Genomic DNA, 18,376 nt, shown 5'->3' with positions numbered 1-18,376 from the left:
GGCCCAGGAATTCTGGCAGCTGATTGAAGCATCACTTCCTTGGGATACTACAGCTGTGCCTGCAACAGGGGCCAAGGCAGATGGTAGCCAGGGTGTAGAAGCGTGCTTGGCTCCTGGGAGGCCTCATAGCGGGCATTCTGGTTTGGAGGGTGCAGCATACAGGAAGAAGGGCGAGAGAGAGCACGCCCTCTGTCCTCGCCAGTCTTGTATACACTGGCAGCTCATGCACCTTTGTGCTCTGTTTGCCCACTGGTCAAAGGAAAGGCAGAGGGCAGCATTTCTCAAGCCCTTTCTAACTCTGAAAGTCAGTGACACAGTTGCGTGGCCCACCTTGGGCTACCCAGGCCTGCCCTCTGGCCGTGGCAGGAGCCTTGTAGTTCTTTTCCAATGTCGGCTGCCTTTTGGGGATGGGGGTGGGGCTGGGGGAGGGGGAGGGAATGAGTATGGAGGAAGCACCTCCAATGAGCCAGGCCTGTGTTCTTCCATTGGATCCCCATAGTCAGTCACCCTGGGAGGCAGGTGCTTTGGTACCATTTTGCAGATAAGGAAACTGAGGCATGCAGTGGTTCAGTGAGTTACCCAGAGTCACACACAGCTAGTAAATGACTGGGCTGGATTTGAACTTGGATCTTCCTCACTCCCAGCTGAGCTCTTTGCTACCTGGCTACCTTTATTTGTTAATACTTTCATCAGCAGGAATGTGAAGGGAATGATGGGAAGATGAAACATTTTCCTAGGACACAAGGGAGTTTTGAAATTGGATGCTAGGCAAGACCCAGACAGGACCAAACCAGTCCTCCTAGAGCAACTTTTCTTTCTTTCTTTCTTTCTTTCTTTCTTTCTTTCTTTCTTTCTTTCTTTCTTTCTTTCTTTCTTTCTTTCTTTCTTTTTTTTTTGCGGGGCAGTGGGGGTTAAGTGACTTGCCCAGGGTCACACAGCTAGTAAGTGTTAAGTGTCTGAGGCCGGATTTGAACTCAGGTACTCCTGACTCCAGGGCTGGTGCTTTATCCACTGCACCATCTAGCCACCCCCATAGAGCTACTCTTAATGTTAGAGGGTTAGCTGTACCCCATTCTATGGCTAGTGCCCTTAACCTTCCTCAGTCTTCATCCTCATTCACCTCTCTATGCCTTGGGCACTCTGGGTCACTCTTTCCTCCTTGATACCCTCTTCTCTCTGGGTTACTGGGATTCCTTCTCTGCTGCTTCTCCCCCTCCCCCTCTGACTGCTCCTCCTCTGTCTTCTTGGCTGGTTCCTCCTCCAGACCCCGCCCTCTAACCCCTCAGTGCTCTTCTCCTTCTGGATTGAATCACTTGGTAACCTCATCAGTTCCCATGAATTCAATGACCATCTCTGTGCTGATGATTCTCAGTTTTATGTTCTGATATCTCTGCTGACCTCTGATCTCTCATTTGCAACTGCCTTCCAGACATCTTGAACTGGATGTCCAATAGGCATCTTACATTCGATATGTCCAAAATAGAACATTTTCTTTCCCCTAAACCCTGTGGATTTCACCTCTGCAGCATCTCTGGTCAGTTTCACCTCTGCAGCATCTCTGGTCAGTTTCACCTCTGCAGCATCTCTCAGACATGCCCCCTTCTCACCTCTGATGCACCCTGGTTCAGTCCCTCATGTGCTTACAACTGGACTATGGCAATAGGTGCTGAAGGGTGGGGGAACTTCCTGCCTCCAGTCTCTCCTCACTCCAATCCATCCTCCAGATTTTCCTAAAGCACAGGTCTGATCATGTCACTTCTACTCAATAAACTCCAGTGGCTCCCTGTGGCCTCCAGGATTAAATGCAAAATGATTTGCACCGACTTCAGAGTGCTTCATAATGTAGCGCCTGCCACCTTTCCAGTCTCCTTACACCTTCCCTGCTACAGCCTCTTTGTTCTGTGGCTGCCCGACAAATGGGACCCTCCATGTCCTGGCCATGCCCCAGGCCTGGATCACTCTCCCTCCTCTGCTCTGCTACTGTCCTCCCTGGCTTTCTGTCACGAAGCCTTCTTTCTATCGATCTTTTACCCTGTCTCCAGCTCGTCTGTAGATAAGAACCTCCTCAGAAGCAGTATGGAGCACAGTCCCTGGCCCATGGTAGGTGCTTAACAAATGTTGGCAGCCTTCCTGACCAGTCTCTTGCCTTCTTCCTCCTTCCCCTGAGTGGGCTCCTCACCCTTCTTTGATCACCAATACAGCTTTAAACAAAAGCTTTGTCACGATCAATGGCCTCCGTTTGTATTGGCCTTGTAGGTTCTGTATCATTTTCTTGAAGGGTTTGGTAGCTTCTTCACTTGTTTCCAGCTGCTTCCCTCTCCCCACTTACATCTTAGTCTGCATGTGACAGCTACACTCGCCTCATTGGACACCTCTTCCGCTTTTCTTCCTCATCAGAAGCATATTTACCTGGGTCCCCAGAATCTTATTGTTGCAAGCTAACCTCCCCTTTGGACTCAGATACTCTGGGATTCCCCCACCCCCCCTGTCCAGAGAGAAGCTGTCCCTAGGCCTTATCTTCTGTCAGCCATCAACTTCCCCCATCTTCCCCCTTGTGGGTCAGAATCAGGTTCAAAAGGGGACTGTCCTTCCTCTTAGAAAGATGGAATGGGGGAAGCTAGGTAGCACAGTGGATAGAGCATCGGCCCTGGAGTCAGGAGGACCTGAGTTCAAATCTGGCCTTAGACACTTGACACTTACTGGCTATGTGACCCTGGGCAAGTCACTTAACCCCAATTGCCTCACCAAAAAAAAAAAGAAAGATGAAATGAGCAGCAAAGCAAGTCAAGGCACATGAGCACCACTCTAACAAGGACTTGCTTGGGACTTGCTGGGGGAGAATTGATGCACCCTGGGGGACTGCTCCCAGAAGGGGTCAGCCAAAGACAGAGCCCGGCCCTGTCTCCTGGCCTTGGCATTGCCCTGCATCCTGCTTGGGGTGGGGATAGAGGTCCCCCTCTCCCCTTGCTGTCCCCACAGCCAGAGACCTGGAGAAGTTTCTGAGTGCCTGTTCCCCTCTCCTCCTTAGGAAAGGGACCTCTGAGGCCACTGAGCCTGGCTCCTGTTGAAAATGTTGGTCCCTTAGGCCTGAAACCTGCTTCTCTTTGTCCCAGCTCCTGCCCCTGGTGGTCCCCCTGTCTTGGCCATCTGCCACACTCCTGCTCCTCCTTCATCTGTGGGATCAGCCTTGGGACTCTGCCATTCTGCCCCCCCCCAACCCCCCAATCCTGTGGCCTCCTGATCTGTCTCTTAGCTCCACTCCTTCCTTCACTGCTCTGCCCACGTTCCTGGGCTGATGTGTAAAGCAGGTCCCATTTGCAGCCTGGGCTTAGCCAGTGCCATTTGGCTCGGTCACCAGTTTCATGCCTGGCACATGTTTCTGGGGATATGCTGAAAATGGAATTATCCCCAGGGAAGCAACGTGTCTGCCTAAAATCAGTGCCGAGAGAGGGAGTTACCATGGGGGGGAAGTGGGGGGGCGGGGGCGCGGTCCCTTTGGAGGCCTGCAGGAGGCACCCCGAGCTACATCGTGAGGGAGCGCACGGGGAGATGAGAAAGGGTATCGTCCAGCTTACATGGAGGCATGGAGGCAGAAGCTCCGGACCGATGTGGGAAGAGCGGCCAAGAAGGGCACTGGTTGGTGGGAGCCAGCTTGGAAGGAAGGAGTCTTCACACTTGTTGGGCTGTGGCGTGGCAGGCTTGGACCCGTGCCTTAGGGAGGAAAGGGTTGCAGTTGTGCAGATGGCAGGTAGGGGGGGCCACCATCTGTGAGACTCCCCTGAGCGGTCCAGGTGTGGGCAGGAGGGGACCCACAGGACAGATGCTATACAGGCGGAGCTTTGACCCATCTGACGCCAACTTGCTTTTTTGTTTGTTTTGTTTTGTTTTGGTGAGGCAGTTGGGGTTAAGTGACTTGCCATGGGTCACACAGTCAGTAAGTGTTAAGTGTCTGAGGCTGCTGGATTTGAACTCAGGTCCTCCTGACTATAGGGCCGGTGCTCTATCCACTGCACCACCTAGCTACCCCGCCAGCTTGCTTTTTTAAAGTCTCTCCAGTGTGGTTATTTCTGAGTAGCTGGCCCCAGGAACTGACCCCTTCTTCATCCCAGAGAAAATCCGTGGAGCAAAAACAAGTGATTCCCCCACCCTCTGCCAATATGAAGATTAGGTCTTCTTCAAGGGAGCTTATAGGAGTTCCCGTGGATCTCATGTTCTGTTTCTGCTTATTTCTCCAGTGGTGGCTCATCGGAGGCTTCTCAGGCTTCTCTGAATTTTTTATTTCCTTGATTCTTTTGACTCAGTAATAATCTGTTATCATTTCCTGATCAGTGGGTGCCCACTGTGTCTCCACCATGCTGCTGCTGCTGCTGCTGCTGTTGCTGTGTGTGTGTGTGTGTGTGTGTGTGTGTGTGTGTGTGTGTGTGTGTGTGTGAGAGAGAGAGAGATCCACGTATGAGACTTGTGCCTCTGTTTTTGAGCCCTTGGGATCCGTGCCCTGTAACAAGGTTTCAGAGTCCCATGCTGTGAACAATTGAGCCACTTGTCTGGCATTGAGCCAAATCATGGAAAATGCCTTCTTCTAGGAGTGGGGCATCTCTGCTCACACGGGCCAGTCCCTAGGCCAATGTGCTCTGGCCAGGAGCACTGGATCCTGCTAACCCCGACTGCCAAGGCCAGTGAGGAGAGTAGACAGCCCATTGGGAGGGCTCTAAGAACACCCTGGAAAATGCTTGGAAGTTTCCAGCTCTCGCATATGTTCTGTGGTCCTTCATGGTCCCCTGCTTCCTTTCAGTCGGCCAATCTCTACCTGCAGCCTGGCCTGCTGGATGAGCCCAAGAAGTTGGGGATAGCAGGGTGTGGCTCTTAGTGGGGTGGCCTGTTGACCCTGAGGGGAGAAAGGAAGGGAGGAAAGCTAGGCGGTGCATCAGGCTGGGGGGGAGGCCTCCAAAGCTTAGCCCAGGAATGGGAACTTGCTCATACTGAGCTCTTGTGGGCCAAGATGACTGGACACTTGTTTTATAGAAAGGCATGGGCACCTTCTCAAGTGACTCTCTCTGTTTTCCCTTTTCTGAGGTCATAAGCAGAGATATGGACCAGGTGGGGAACTTAGGGGGGCAGAGAATCCCTGTCTCTTTGGGACATAGTGGGAATTCAGTGCCCCAGGACATAAAGAGAGAGTGGTCAGAAAAATCCATTTTTCCAAGCTCTTAAGAGGTAAGAGCAGAGTGAAGGGGGCACCTGGGCCCCGGGCCATGGATAGCCATGGGCTTGGACACACAGCCGCCCTCAGCGTGGCCTTTCCCATTTTCATTTGCCTTCTGTACCCATCTGTCCTCCCAGTTGTTAAGGGCAGGTGATGCCCCCTTTTAGGGTTGGCTCACTTAGGTGGATGTTGGAGGTTTGGTGCTGCATGGAAGTCATTGGATCTGAGAGGGGGGGCAGGTTACATTTTTCTTTCATTCCCTGGGATTATTCTTTTTGGTCCTGCTTAATTGTCACATTATATTGGACCAGTTAAATCCCTTTTAAGCATGTTGCCTTTAGAAAAGATGTTCTATGTTTTTCTTTTGGTTAAGATGTTCTAAAACCAAAATTTTATATCGAATATATTCTTTTGGGCAGGTTTTTTATTGATATTGTTGGTCTTTACATTATGTAGATTTCCCCAGCCACCCTCTCCATTTCTCCTCTCAGAGAGCCACTCTTTATAACAAAGAATTCTTAGAGACAGACAGCCACAGATGGGGAGGGGGGGAAGAAAGGAAGGGAGGAAAAGGAGAGGGAGAGGGAAATGGGGAGAATAGCCCAGGGAAAAAGCCAGCAAAAACAACCCCCACGCCCAAAACCACCCACCCTCAGACTGATGCTACCGCCTATGGTGCCCACAGCCGTGGCCCCCTCTCAGCATGGGCAGGTGTCTTGTCATGTTCTTCTTTCAGACCAAGCTTGTCCTTGGTTGTCTCCCAGCTGCTGTCTATGTTGACTGTGTTCTCTTAAAAATGACAGGAGCCGCCCACAATCACTTAAAAGTAGAAGTAGAGAGGCCGCAGTTAGGCCCAGAAAGCTGTTGGCAGGCCAGTGCGTCAGGCTACAGCCAGGAGGATGACACAGAGTGAGAAGCATAGTTTTATAGACAGTCTGTGCAGAAAAGACTTGGGGGGCTTAGCGGACCACAGCCTCAGCTGCCACATCAAGAGTGGCACGGCCTCTGGGGGCAGGCCGCAGAGGGCACCTCGGTCTGTCCTCAGCCCTGCTCACACCTCACGTCCAGAGGACGGCACCAGCACTGGGCACGACCTCGTGCCCCTGTCTTCATGAGGCAGATCTGAGGAGCTGGAGGAGTGGCCTGGAGATGTGGGGTGAGACCAGCCCAGAGGATTACAGCGAAAGTGCAGGCTGTGGAGAAGAGAGTGAGAGGAAAGGAAACGCCAGCTGCGAGCATAGGCAGCTCTTCCCAGGAGTTTGACTGAGAAGGGAAGGAAAGAAGTGATGGGCTGATGGCTAAAGGGGACGCTGGCTCTTGTGGCCCAAGCCCCAGGGGAGGCTGAAGGGAAGCAGCCCATTGAAGAGGAAAGAGAAGAGGGGAGGGTTTATTGATGGCTGGGGAGGAGCTGAGGATGTGAGGGACAGCAGCAGTCCAGGGGAAGGTCATCAAGAGAAGAGTGTCAGGCCTGGGCGTTGTGTGCCTGAAACCCGGGGAAACGAGTGAGCTCATCCTGGGAGAGTAGCGAGACAGGCCCTCGGGATACTCGTGCTCGGTTGGCTGGCGGGGAGAAGGAGGGCAGCGACTCGATCGTGAGAGTTATGCTCACGTGTCTGAAGGACTCCCATGAGGAGCGGGTTAGGCAAGCTGAGTGTGTCCTCTGAGGGTAGGGCTCACAATTGAACTAGAGGTGTCTGACTCTTAGTGGCCCCATTTTGCTTAGCAGAGATAACAGAGTGGTTTACCATTTCCTTCTCCAGCTCATTTGACAGATGAGGAAATGGAGGCAAATAGGGTGAAGTGACTTGCCCAAGGCCACACAGCTAGTGAGTGTCTGAGGCCAGATTTGAACTCGGGAAGAGGAGTTTGACTCTAGGGCCTTCACTCTGAACTCTGGTGCCACCTAGCTGCCGTATTAGAGGTAGATTCCTCTTTAGAGTCTTTAGTGTGTAGGGGGCTCCCCCATCCTGAGGCTCTCAGGCAAAGATTGGTTGGCGGGTACATCTCTTGTGGAGATGATTCGTGTCAGGAGCTGGTTAGATGAGAAGGCTTCCTGGGAGCAGATTGGGGAGGGGGGGGCGGCGGGGCGGCGGGGCGGGGTGAGTGAGTTCAGCTGCATCGTTAGAGCAGGACTGAGAAAAGGCCCAGGTCAGTAACAGGCCTGGAGAAAGCATTATCCATGGTGTGGGCAAGTGGTGAGGGACCGTGGACCAGTGAGTGCTTTAGAAGCTGGAGAACGTCCGGGAAGAGTTGAAGAACCGTGTGTGCGCCCGTGTGTGTGTGTGTGTGTGTGTGTGTGTGTGTGTGTGTGTGTGTGTGTGTGTGTGTGATGACAACCGTGACGGCCAAGGTCTGCTGTAGAGGAGTTGGGACCGCCCGGCCTGCTCGCTGTCCCTCTGTTTGTCAGGGATGCTGGTAGTGGCGATTGCCTTTTGGCCATGGGTTAGAGGAGATGTCTTCCAAAGGCTCTTGTAGGGCTAACACTCCAAGACTCCAGGAAGCTCCTCCTGAGCTAACACTCATCGCCCTCGTGGGGATAACTCAGGCCTCTTCAGAGTCTTTAGTCCTGACTTGAGGCGACTGTTAGTGTTTAGTGATCATGAACTGGTGATCAGATACACACGATGTGACAATATGGGTTGCTTGCTGACGACCCACTTTCCTCCCCAAAATATGACCAGAGAGCAGTTAGTCTTTAATTGTGAAGAGTGGGCTTTGGAAGGCTTCTTGGCAACCCAGAATTCTCCCCTTCACTGGAAATGATTGCAGTCCAATCCTAATTCCTGTGAGGAAAAGCATCTGTCTCCAGGAGCCGCCTGGCCCTGGATGGGATGGGAGAGGGGCAGGAGCCGTGGCTCCTGCTTTCCCTTCTTGCCCTCCTTCTCTCGGTGCTCTGCTCAGAGCTGCCTTGTCTGTGCAGCAGGAAGACGGGTGTTTGCAGTTCTCCTGACATGACTTTCCTATTCCATAGGAATTGAGAGAGAACTATAACACGCAACAGTTGGCCCTTGAGCAGCTCAACCAGATCAAACGGGAGAAACTGAGAGAGATCGAAAGAAAAAGGGCAGAGGCAGCTCAGAAGAAGAAACTGGAAGAAGAGGCCACGAGGTGAGGCGGGGTGCGGGCCGCCAGCTTTACCCCTCGTCTTTGGGTGGGGGGCACTTGGCGTTCTGCCATCCTTCTGTCCCTGGACCAGTGCCAGGGTCCTCGCTGCAGGGTAGGGCAGGTCCTCTCACACCTCCTTTCCAAGACCAGGAATTCCCTGGGCCGAGAGACATTCGCTCTTAGCAGGCAGTGCTGCCCTTCCTCAGGTTCCTTTTTCTGTTCACACGTCGAGAAGGCCGGGCCGGGGGCCTTGAGCTCCACACCATACACAGCCCCATCACAGAAGCGCCCTGAGGGCAGGGCCTGCTTATGTTGGCGGGATCCTCAGGACCCAGCCTGGCACCAGGCCTCAAACCACTGGCCTGAGGGGGATCATGGGTGGGTCAAGGGTGCAGGGCCAGACTAGTAGGAGTCTTAGCAGCCATGAATGACTCGTCAGTCTTTATGCACTGGTCAAGCTGGGCACCACATGGGCTTGGGTCATCCTCTGTGGAGTCATTACTGCCAGGAGGGTCAGAAGGACGTCCTCACAAAATCTTTGCCAGCATCTGCAGGACTCCCAGCCCCCAACCCCCTCTCCTGGCCTCTCCTGGCCTTTCCTGGCCTCCCCTGGCCTCCCCCAGCCTCCCCCGGCCTCTCCCGGCTGCCCCTGGCCCCTCCTGGCCTCCCCTTTTCTCCAGGGCTCACGTCCAGAGCAACTTTGGCTTGCTTCACCACAGAGAATACTGAGAACATGAAGAAATACAGGAAGCCCAGAGGGCTTCCCTAGCCCATCACACTGCCCCGAGGCGCCTACCAAGGCCACAATCTTCTGTTCCTCTGCTCACTGTTCATTGACCCGAGCCCAGAAAAGAGGAGGGAGCAGATGGGGATGCCTCCCTCCCTGCGGCTGGCCTGGACAAGAGTCTTGTGCCCTCTCTTTAGACCTGACCCGTGCTCGGAGGCCTCCCAAGAAGAGGAGTCTGCCCTCCAAAGAGAGCTTTAGAACTTTGTCCTGTTAACTCGGGTGGGCACAGCCATGCTGCCTCAGCCTGGTCATTTACCTCATGGAAGCCGAGGTCATGAGAGTGCCTGCCCTCCTTCCAGGGTTTGGTCTGTGCAAGAAAGCAGGAGTGAATGATAAGCTGGGGTCTTGGGAGGCATGACTGCCGGCAGCAGGCAAGGAGCCAGGGGTGAGGAGATGAGGAACACGTGCGGGAGGAAGGGCCTGGCATCCAGGCCTCGGGGGCGCTGAGAGGCAGAAGATCCAAGCTTTCTGGGGTGAGGCACAAGCAGTGGGGGCCGAGGGCCCAGACTCCTGACAGACTTTGTGTAGTCGGGGCTCGTCTGGGTGACTTCCCTCAGGGGCTCCATCAGGGATGCAGCCTACACGCCGTTCTCTTTGTCGTTTAAGGAAAGCGAAGCAAGGGAAAGAAAACCTGTGGCGGGAAAACCTGAAGAAGGAGGAAGAGGAGAAACAGAAGCGATTTGTAGAAGAGAAAACCCAACAAGAATTGCCGAGAGCCGAGAATAAGCCGGGTGAGGCTGAGGAAGGGGGTCAGAGTCTGCACTGGGAGAAGGCCACGATCCAGGGCAGGCTTGGAGCCAGCAGGGGGCTTGGGCTCTCCAACGCCTGCCCCCTTGGGCTTCAAGAGGGCAGCCGGGCCTCAAGCCCACCTTCCTTCTGCTGCCCTCTCCGCTGTTCAGAGGCAGGGAGGGCTGAGAGTCATTTTCTTCTTCAGGGGAGGCTCTCGGTGCCTCCGATCCCAGGAAACCAGCCAGCTGGGTGAATTACAGGGCCCTTTATGCCTTTGAAGCGAGGAGTCAGGACGAGATGAGCTTCAGTGCTGGAGACATCGTGCAGGTGCGGCCAGGCATCCCCTCTCCTCCAGACGGAGACGCGGCCATGACGAGCTCCTGCTCTTGGCCTCCTCCCCCAAAGACGGCGTGCACCTCACCCGGCCGTTCTTTTCTCTCTTTAGGTGGACGAAAAAACCACAGGCGAACCTGGCTGGCTTTACGGCCATTCTCAAGGCCGTTGTGGCTGGTTCCCGGGGAACTATGTTGAAAAGGTGTCAGCTGGTGAAAAGCTGGCGTCTCCCAAGAAGGCCTTGCTGCCGCCCGCGGCTACTCTGTCAACTACCTCTTCAGCTCCTCCTGAGTAAGTCTGCAGCTGACGAGACTGTGAATGGTCCCGAGCCCTGCTCCGGGGCCGAGACTTGGGCGACAGCGGCCCCCAGGCCCGCTTTCTCAGAGTGGCTTTTTGAGGGTCCAGCCGCTGGGCTGACTCATAGGCCTGTGTCTCCCCTACAGATCCCACCCTTCAGGGCGGCCCACAACAGAGACCGATTACCAGAACATACCCTTCTCTACCCTCACTGCTAATGCCAACTGGCAGAAGAAATCTGCTTTCACTCGAACTGTGTCCCCTGGATCTGCATCTCCCATTCACGGACAGGTATGTGGTCCTTCATTCTGTTTTCTGGGCTTTGCAGCCTCTTCTCCGTGCCTGTCCTATGACGAAGCATTGACCGGTGCCTCGTTAGGGGCATCCCAATGTCTGTGGTGGGGCTGGGGGGGGTTGACAGGGGCGGGTTTCAGAGTTAGGCTTGAGGAGGATAGGAAGGCCTGCCCAGAAGCTCCACTGGGAGAGAGAGTTACGTGGCCAAAGGGGGCTGGGGGCTGGACCTTTGTTCTATCTCAGATTTTAAGCCTAAGATGCATTTGTTTATACTTCAGTTGAAAGTAGTCATTTCACTGGGTTGCCTTTTTTTTGAGAAGTCATGAGCTCTAGCAGGAATTTTATTTTTTCATAGATAGATAGATATAAAGAATTTTATTTTTTCTCAATTACATGTAAAGATAATGTTCAACATTCATTTTTGGAAGATTTGAGTTCCACATGTTTCTCCCACACACCCCCCTCCCCTTTCTTCCCCAGTCCTGAAGCCATCAGGCAATCTGATAGAGGTCACATATCACACTTTGGAGTCTTCAGTTATCTTTTTGTTTGTTTTTGGTGGGACAGTGAGGGTTAAGTGACTTGCCCAAGGTCACACAGCTAGTAAGTGTCAAGTGTCTAAGGCCGGATTTGAACTCAGGTCCTCCTGAATCCAGGGCCGGTGCTCTATCCACTGTGCCACCTAGCTGCCCCACTTTACAGTCTTGTTCACCATATGTCCACATCAGTCGTGTCGTAAGAGAAGAATCAGAACCAAAGGGAAAACCCACAGGAATGGAATGCCTTCTTTTGCATGCAATGCTCTGATTGCCCGTTTCTTCCCTTATAAGATGAGTTGGTCAGAGTAGACAGTCACACTGTCCCTTCTAGCTCTGCTATTCAGACATTGAAGGAGACTTGGGAAAAGGTCTTGGGAGGTCACTGGCCTAGGGAACCTCCCAGAGGAGGAAACTCAGGGTCACCCAATAAGCAGTGACCAGAGGCAATAAGCAGAAGACCAGGTCTTCTGACTTTGAGGTCAGCTCTTTCTCCTCTGTGCCGTGTTACCTCTCTCAATGAACTGTACGTGTCCCTACGGTGGCCCCTACACACCCAGCCAGCGGGTTGACCCAGGCCGGGAGGTCATCAGACCTTGAGGTCACTCCCTGGATTTGCCTTCCCCAGGGACAGACGGTAGAGAACCTGAAGGCACAAGCGCTCTGTTCCTGGACGGCTAAGAAGGAAAACCACCTGAATTTCTCCAAGCACGACATCATCACGGTTCTGGAGCAGCAGGAAAACTGGTGGTTCGGGTCGGTGCATGGAGGCAGAGGGTGGTTCCCCAAGTCCTATGTCAAGATCTTGGCAGAAACCAAGAAGGAAGAGTGAGTATCTGTGCCTGCTCCTCCTGGGCCCCCAAGCCCGGCAGAAGCGTCTGCCTCTGAGGAGGGGCTGGGGTGATTGCTCTCCACGCAGGCCTTTCACCGTAACAGTGCTGAGGCTGCTGTTGGCAGTTTCCCAGCCATCATCTCACTTCATTCTCCCAAACTCCCTGGCAGAGAGGGGCTGTGAGGACCCATTGTATAGATGAGCAAACTGAAACGGACAGGGGCGTTCACACTCAGCCAGGGAGTGTCTAAAGCTGGATTTGAACTCGGGTCTTTCTCTGACTGCTGCCTTATCTGCCGTGACCTTGGAAAAGCCAGTGCAGACACAGGACGAGGGGCACGTTGTCCTGAGGATTGGAAGAGGGGGAGCACAGAGAAGAGACCAGTGGGTGTCAGCCAGGAGAAAGACGAGAGCTCCTGGGCTTGCGCTTTGGGTTTCCGATGGACCTGGAGCTTGGGTTAGCAAAGGCTATTTACAGAGCATGGACTGTGCTTTGCAACTATGACCTCATGGGATCCTCCCCTGGGAGTGAGGGTACCGGGGCAGACAGAGGTTCAGTGACTTGCCCAAGGTCTCCCAACGAGGAGTGTCTTTGGCCAGATTTGAGCTCAGGGCTCTGTGCCCCAGGTGCCCTGGCCCCAGTTGGGGCTAGTTGCTCACATCCCTTGGGTTTAAATGAGTCATATACACATCATGTCCCCAGCATTCAGCACAGTGCCTGGCACATAGTAGGTACTCAGTCAAGTGTCGCTTAACTGACACTGATGCAGCGCTGCCTGGATACCAGATACAGTGCCAAATGTTGGTGACCCATGTTGGTGGCAGGAAGCTCTGAGCAGGGTTTTCCTGAGGGAGCAAAGAGCAAGACTGATAAAGGACTTGTGTCCATAGGTAACAAGAGTCTGAGGGCGGCAGGAAGCACACAGGCCCAGCAGTAGTCATGGAGCAAGGCCAGGGCACAAGTCCCGGTGAGCCCCAGGCCCAGCAGGCTTCACACATGGCCTTGTATAGGGAGACAAGATGAGAGTGCTGACAGACAGGTGGGGAGCGAGATGAGTAGTCAGACTCCATGAGATCAAAGGAACAATTGAAAGAATGAATGAACATGTGAACAAGTGAACCCACGAATGAATGAATGAACCAAAAGTGACTGAATGAATGAAAATGGGTGAACAAATGAACAATCAAACAAACAAATGAACAAGTGAGTGAAAATGAACAAATGAAGGAATGAATGAAAGAGTAAAGTAAAAGAATGAACGAAAAATGAATGACTGAATAAATAACCAAATGAATGGACAAACAAACAAATGAATGGAGAAGAGCCCTTATGAAGTGCTTGCTGTGTGCCCAGCACTGGGAGGAGAAGTGAGAGGGGCAGGAGCCCTCCCTGCTGGTCATGAGGTACTCTCTAATGAAGGGAGATGAAAAATCCTGGAGGGAGGAAGGATGGGTGGACAGACGGACAAGGCAGATGATGTGTGCTTGGCCTCAGACGGTTTCCTGTTTTTTTGAAAGATGTGCCCTTGGGGGTTGTTTGTGTATCAAACCCTCAGAGTGACCCTGTTTTAGTTATAGAACAGTCTGGAGGAATACTAGAGAACATTTATGGGACGCCTTCTGTGTTCTGAATGCTGTGCTTGAGCCCACTGGACCCTCACCACCATCCTGTGAGGGAGGGGCCGTTAAGATCCTGAGGCAGACAGCGAAAATATAACTGGGCCTGGCTCCCACAGCCAGGACGTGTGTGAGCCTGGATCAGAACCTGGCTTCTGTTGAGTTGAGGCCTGGCCTGATGTAACCTCGGGCTGAAAGGCCTGGGGGTGGGGAGCTTCTTGCCCGCCCGCCCCCGCCCCCCCCCCCCTTGGTTGAGGGATTCTCCCTGCTTAGAGCCTTGGCTCCATGCCCTGAGACGGCTCTGGGCCTTATTCTCGGGACCGGCCTGGAATGGTCCCACAGCATCTGCACTGGCGGAATGGCCAGTGAGGGAGCCAATCCCTGGGGGGCCGAAGGAGGGAGCCCACCACCCACTGGGAGTCACTCCCCACTCTTCCCTCTTGTTCCCACCTGTAGACCAGAACCTGTCTATGCCAGCATCAACCGGAAGCCGGGCGGCACGGGCTCTGCACTGGGAGAAGGTGAGGCTCTGGCCCTGGGGCTGCTCCTTGGTCCCTGCAGGCTCCCCCTGGGCGGGGGCCTCCACTGTCAATCAGCGTCAACACCTACTGGGGGGCGAGCTGTGTGTGTGGGTGTATGTACAGACACACACGCGCACGTCCATAGACGCAACGGAGAGAAGGCAGATACTCCGTAGTTATTGCATTAGAAGAGTGGTTGGTGGTGGAGGGAGGGTGGGCCAGGAAAGGAGGCAGCCAGGGCCCTGAGGCGGGAGGCGGAGAGTCCTGGGGAGGCTGGAAAGCTGGCTCTGGAAGGGCTTTAGAAGCCAAATGGAGGAGCTTTGTTTGGGTCGTGGAGCCCTGCTCCTAGAGGTGTCAGTGCAGGACAGCTGGGTGGCTCAGTGGCTAGAGCACTGGGTCTGGAGTCGGAATGACCTGACTTCAGACCCTGCCTCATTCTCCTCATCTGTCCAGTGGGATCCTGATAGCACCTATCTCCCAGGGCCTAGCACTGAGTAGGTGCAGTATGGACACACCATTGTGAAGGGCGTGATTCCCAGGTCAAGAACTCGTCCCTGGTGGTGGGGGAGGAAGAGAGTCACCTGGTCAGCCCTGGGGGTGCTTAGCGAGCAGGGGGGTTGGCCTGAGGGAGACTGGAGGCAGGCAGAGCAGGGAGGAGGAAGTGGCTATGGTGTGATGGAGCAGTGTCATTTGGGGACAATTAGTCTCCCAGAGGCCCTTTCACCCCACCAAGTGCTGGCCAGCATTTCTGGGCAGAAGGCCACCTTGAGCAGGACTCACAGGACACCCAAGTGACCAGCTGGGTGTTTCCTTTTCTTCCTGGCAGAATATGTGGCCCTCTACTCTTATTCAAGCTCAGAGCCTGGAGATCTGACCTTCACCGAGGGTGAAGAGATCCTGGTCACCCAGAAGGATGGGGAGTGGTGGACAGGGAGCATCGGTAACCGAACCGGCATCTTCCCTTCCAACTACGTCAGAGCCAAGGAACCTGAGGTAGAGAGACCTGAGGGCTGATGAGTCTGGCTGCCCCAGTGTGACAGGGGGAGTAGGACAGCGGGGCTGAGGGCACAGTGTGGGAGATGACCCATGCCTTGGGAAAAGGGGGAAAGCCATCAGTGGCCTGGGCACTGGGGGGAGCTGGTTGTGAGGAAGGAGAAGCCTTGTCTGGGAGGCACAGAGTACGGAGCCTGGAGTCACCTTCCTCATCTGCCAAATGGGGGCCCAGTATCATGTACCTTATTAATTATCAATTAATCAGTTGTTATTGTTATAACCAATGATTGTTCATTTGTGAGCCAGGCTCTGCTCTATGTGGGGAAATAGTGGGAGAGTCCTAGGCTGCCCTCTGGTGAGGTTAGACCAGCTGATCCTGATGGAAGGAGCCGGGGCAGGAGTGGTTCTGCTGGGCCCCCGTGTTGGCCATTTGTGGAGGGGTGACCCACCTGGCCAGCAGCCGGTGGGTGTTTCCCCCGGCAAGTGGGTCCAAGGAGAGGTGCGCCTTGGTCAGCTGTGGTCATGCAGCAGGCCGGGCACTCATCGCTTCAAAGCAGTATCATCGTCCCTTGTTTGTTGCCAAGGAAAGAATGTGTCCTTAACTCTGTGTCTTCTTGTTAGGAGCACCTACTATGTGCTTTGTCAGGTAGCATCAAGAGAACGGGACAGAGTCCTCTTTGTTCCCCTTTTGTCCAGTGTTGAAAAGAGATACTGAGGGAGAAACAGACAGACAGCTGGCTCCCAGTAGTCTGTGCTGAGACATGCCCTAGCAAAAAGCCCGACGTGGCAAATGCGGGACTGGATGGAGCTTGGCCGGACTCTTGGTAGCACTCTAGGACATGTTTTAAAGGGATGGGGAGTGAGCATGTACAGCTGGGAGGCCTCATCCCCGAGAGCCGGCCTGGTGTCATCTGCAGCAGCTCAGGCGGGAGACAGACTGTAGAGTTTGCACAGGCCTAGCGCCCCTTTGGATGTCAAATAGCCGACACCATTCTTGGGGGAAAGACAGAAAGAGGCAGGCTGGACAATAGTCCCTGAAGTCGAGACCCCCCAGGAGGGAGATGAGGGAGCGGGCATGTGAACGCTGATCAGCCCCTTAGATCACGCTCCAGTGAGGCCGGGAGGGAGACGAGCCTTCAGCTGGAGGGCAGGGGAAAGAATGCCCAGAGAGATGCAGGGCACGAGGACCAGACCAAAGATGGTGACTCAGTGCCTCCCTGCCGGCCGCCCTTGGGCGAGGGGGTTGGGGAGAAGTGGGGCCCAAGAGCCCTGTCAGTTTGTTGGATGAGACAAGCGAGGCTGTTTGCTGTTCCTTTCCAGGCTCTGGGAAGCGCTGGCCGAGCTGGGGCCCTGAACAAAAAGCCAGGTATGTGAGGACGGTGCGGCGGGGCACAGAGGGGCAGCCGGTAAGCAGCTGCCGGGGCCGCAGCCCGCTCCTGCTGACCCTCTCTTATTTGTCTTTGCAGAAATCGCCCAGGTCACTTCCTCCTACGTGGCTTCTGGGGCTGAACAGCTCAGCCTCTCACCTGGACAGCTAATATTAATTCTGAAGAAAAACCCCAGTGGCTGGTGGCAAGGAGAGCTGCAGGTAACCATTTACCGTCCCCCCTTCATATCCTGAGCTCCTGGTCCATGAGTCTCCACGCCTCAGAGGGCACAGGTCGGGGGAGCCTCACCCCTGGGCTGCCAGTGTCACCGATGCACTGAGTGGGGACGAGGGGAGCCTGCAGAAAGGGCTGGGCTGGGCTGGCCAGGTCAGAGGCTTGTTTCTCTGTCCTCTGCCTTGGGCTGAGAGCAGGAGGAGCTGAGGATGCCCCCAAACTGTTCCACTGTTTGCTCCTTGACTCTGGACTGGCCCCTTCCTCAGGCCTTAGCATTAGGAAGGCCCGGCACGCACCTTCGGCCAGTTTTTCCCTACAGCGCTGGGCCTTCCCTGCCCTACACGGGTACGCAGGAGAACTTTGAGAATCCACTCCTCTCCTTGCATTCTGTTTGTTCAGAAAATGAACTTTTTGTGGTTCCCGTACCTTGTAACAGAAAAACTGGGGAATGGGAGGGGAGGGGATAGGCAGGGGGGAGGGGGCAGGCAGGGCCAGGCCCCCCAGCCCCATGGCACTGCCAGGAGGGGGAGGTGGAGACTGTCCTTCCCATTTCCCTGGTTCAGTTCCTTTCCCTCCACATCAGTTGAGAGAATGGTCCCCTGTGGCGTATTGAGCCTTTGCCGTGACGTCATTTTAAGGGACCTTCGGAAAATGTGATGGGCCGAGCCTTCTCTGCCCAGGCATAAATGGGGAGGCCTCGGAACCTGGATAGGTTCCCTGTGTTCTCATTGGCTATGGCTTCAGGCCCCCTGACCTTGAGCACTTTCACAGGCCAGAGGAAAGAAACGCCAGAAGGGATGGTTTCCAGCCAGCCACGTGAAGCTTCTGGGCCCGGGGAGTGAGCGAGGGACCCCTGCCTCTCAGCCAGGTACCATCTGTCTTCTGCCTTGGAGACAACTGGCCTCACGTCCTGGGTTCAAGTAGGGGACACCACTCCAAATTCTGCCTCAGGAGAGGGCTCCGGGGCAGGGGTGGGTAGCCTGGACTGGGGCCGGCCCTCTCAGCAGACGTACTCAGTGCCTTCCCATCTCTTTGTAAGAACTGCCAATAGTCTAGTTCCAGGTGTCAAGGAGATGGACAGACCTAACATTATCCAAGGCCAGGCAAGGAGGGAAGGCCAAGCCAGACCCTGCCTTCTGCCAACAGCTAGAGTCAGGCCCAGCCTAGGACCTGGAGACCACCGGGGGTGGCGTCTGCCCCCACTGACCCTCGATTCTCTTTCCCACCAGTGTGCCAGGTCATAGCAATGTATGATTACATTGCCAACAATGAGGATGAGCTGAATTTCTCCAAGGGACAGCTTATCAACGTCTGGAACAAAGATGATGTTGACTGGTGGCAAGGAGAGATCAGTGGCGTGAGCGGCCTCTTTCCTGCCAACTATGTGAAGATGACCACAGACTCGGATCCCAGCCAGCAGTGTGAGTAGCGTCTGGCAGCTGCAAGGGCCAGGGTGGGTGGCTTTTCCGGGTCTGTGGCTCCGTCATGTGCCCAGACAGACACTTAGCGTCCTTACAGGGAGCACTTA

At 54.5% G+C, this 18,376-nt stretch overlaps 1 protein-coding gene across 6 annotated transcripts in view; it reads left to right on the top strand.

The window, feature by feature from the left end:
* The window catches only part of ITSN2 (intersectin 2), a 109,905-nt gene that overhangs the window by 59,329 nt on the left and 32,200 nt on the right, over window positions 1-18,376 (top strand). For all 6 annotated transcript variants that reach the window (XM_043985646.1, XM_043985645.1, XM_043985647.1 and 3 more), the window contains 12 exons: window positions 8,175-8,311; window positions 9,702-9,826; window positions 10,030-10,151; window positions 10,270-10,448; window positions 10,601-10,745; window positions 11,913-12,112; window positions 14,190-14,254; window positions 15,081-15,247; window positions 16,568-16,613; window positions 16,714-16,835; window positions 17,620-17,716; window positions 18,078-18,269. In XM_043985646.1, coding sequence (XP_043841581.1) covers window positions 8,175-8,311; window positions 9,702-9,826; window positions 10,030-10,151; window positions 10,270-10,448; window positions 10,601-10,745; window positions 11,913-12,112; window positions 14,190-14,254; window positions 15,081-15,247; window positions 16,568-16,613; window positions 16,714-16,835; window positions 17,620-17,716; window positions 18,078-18,269 — 1,597 coding nt within the window. The remainder of the gene's footprint in view (window positions 1-8,174; window positions 8,312-9,701; window positions 9,827-10,029; window positions 10,152-10,269; window positions 10,449-10,600; window positions 10,746-11,912; window positions 12,113-14,189; window positions 14,255-15,080; window positions 15,248-16,567; window positions 16,614-16,713; window positions 16,836-17,619; window positions 17,717-18,077; window positions 18,270-18,376) is intronic.

The sequence above is a fragment of the Dromiciops gliroides genome, chromosome 2 (genome assembly GCF_019393635.1).
Source record: "Dromiciops gliroides isolate mDroGli1 chromosome 2, mDroGli1.pri, whole genome shotgun sequence".
NCBI classification, from domain to species: domain Eukaryota; kingdom Metazoa; phylum Chordata; class Mammalia; order Microbiotheria; family Microbiotheriidae; genus Dromiciops; species Dromiciops gliroides.
This window is presented reverse-complemented; position numbering and strand designations above follow the sequence as displayed.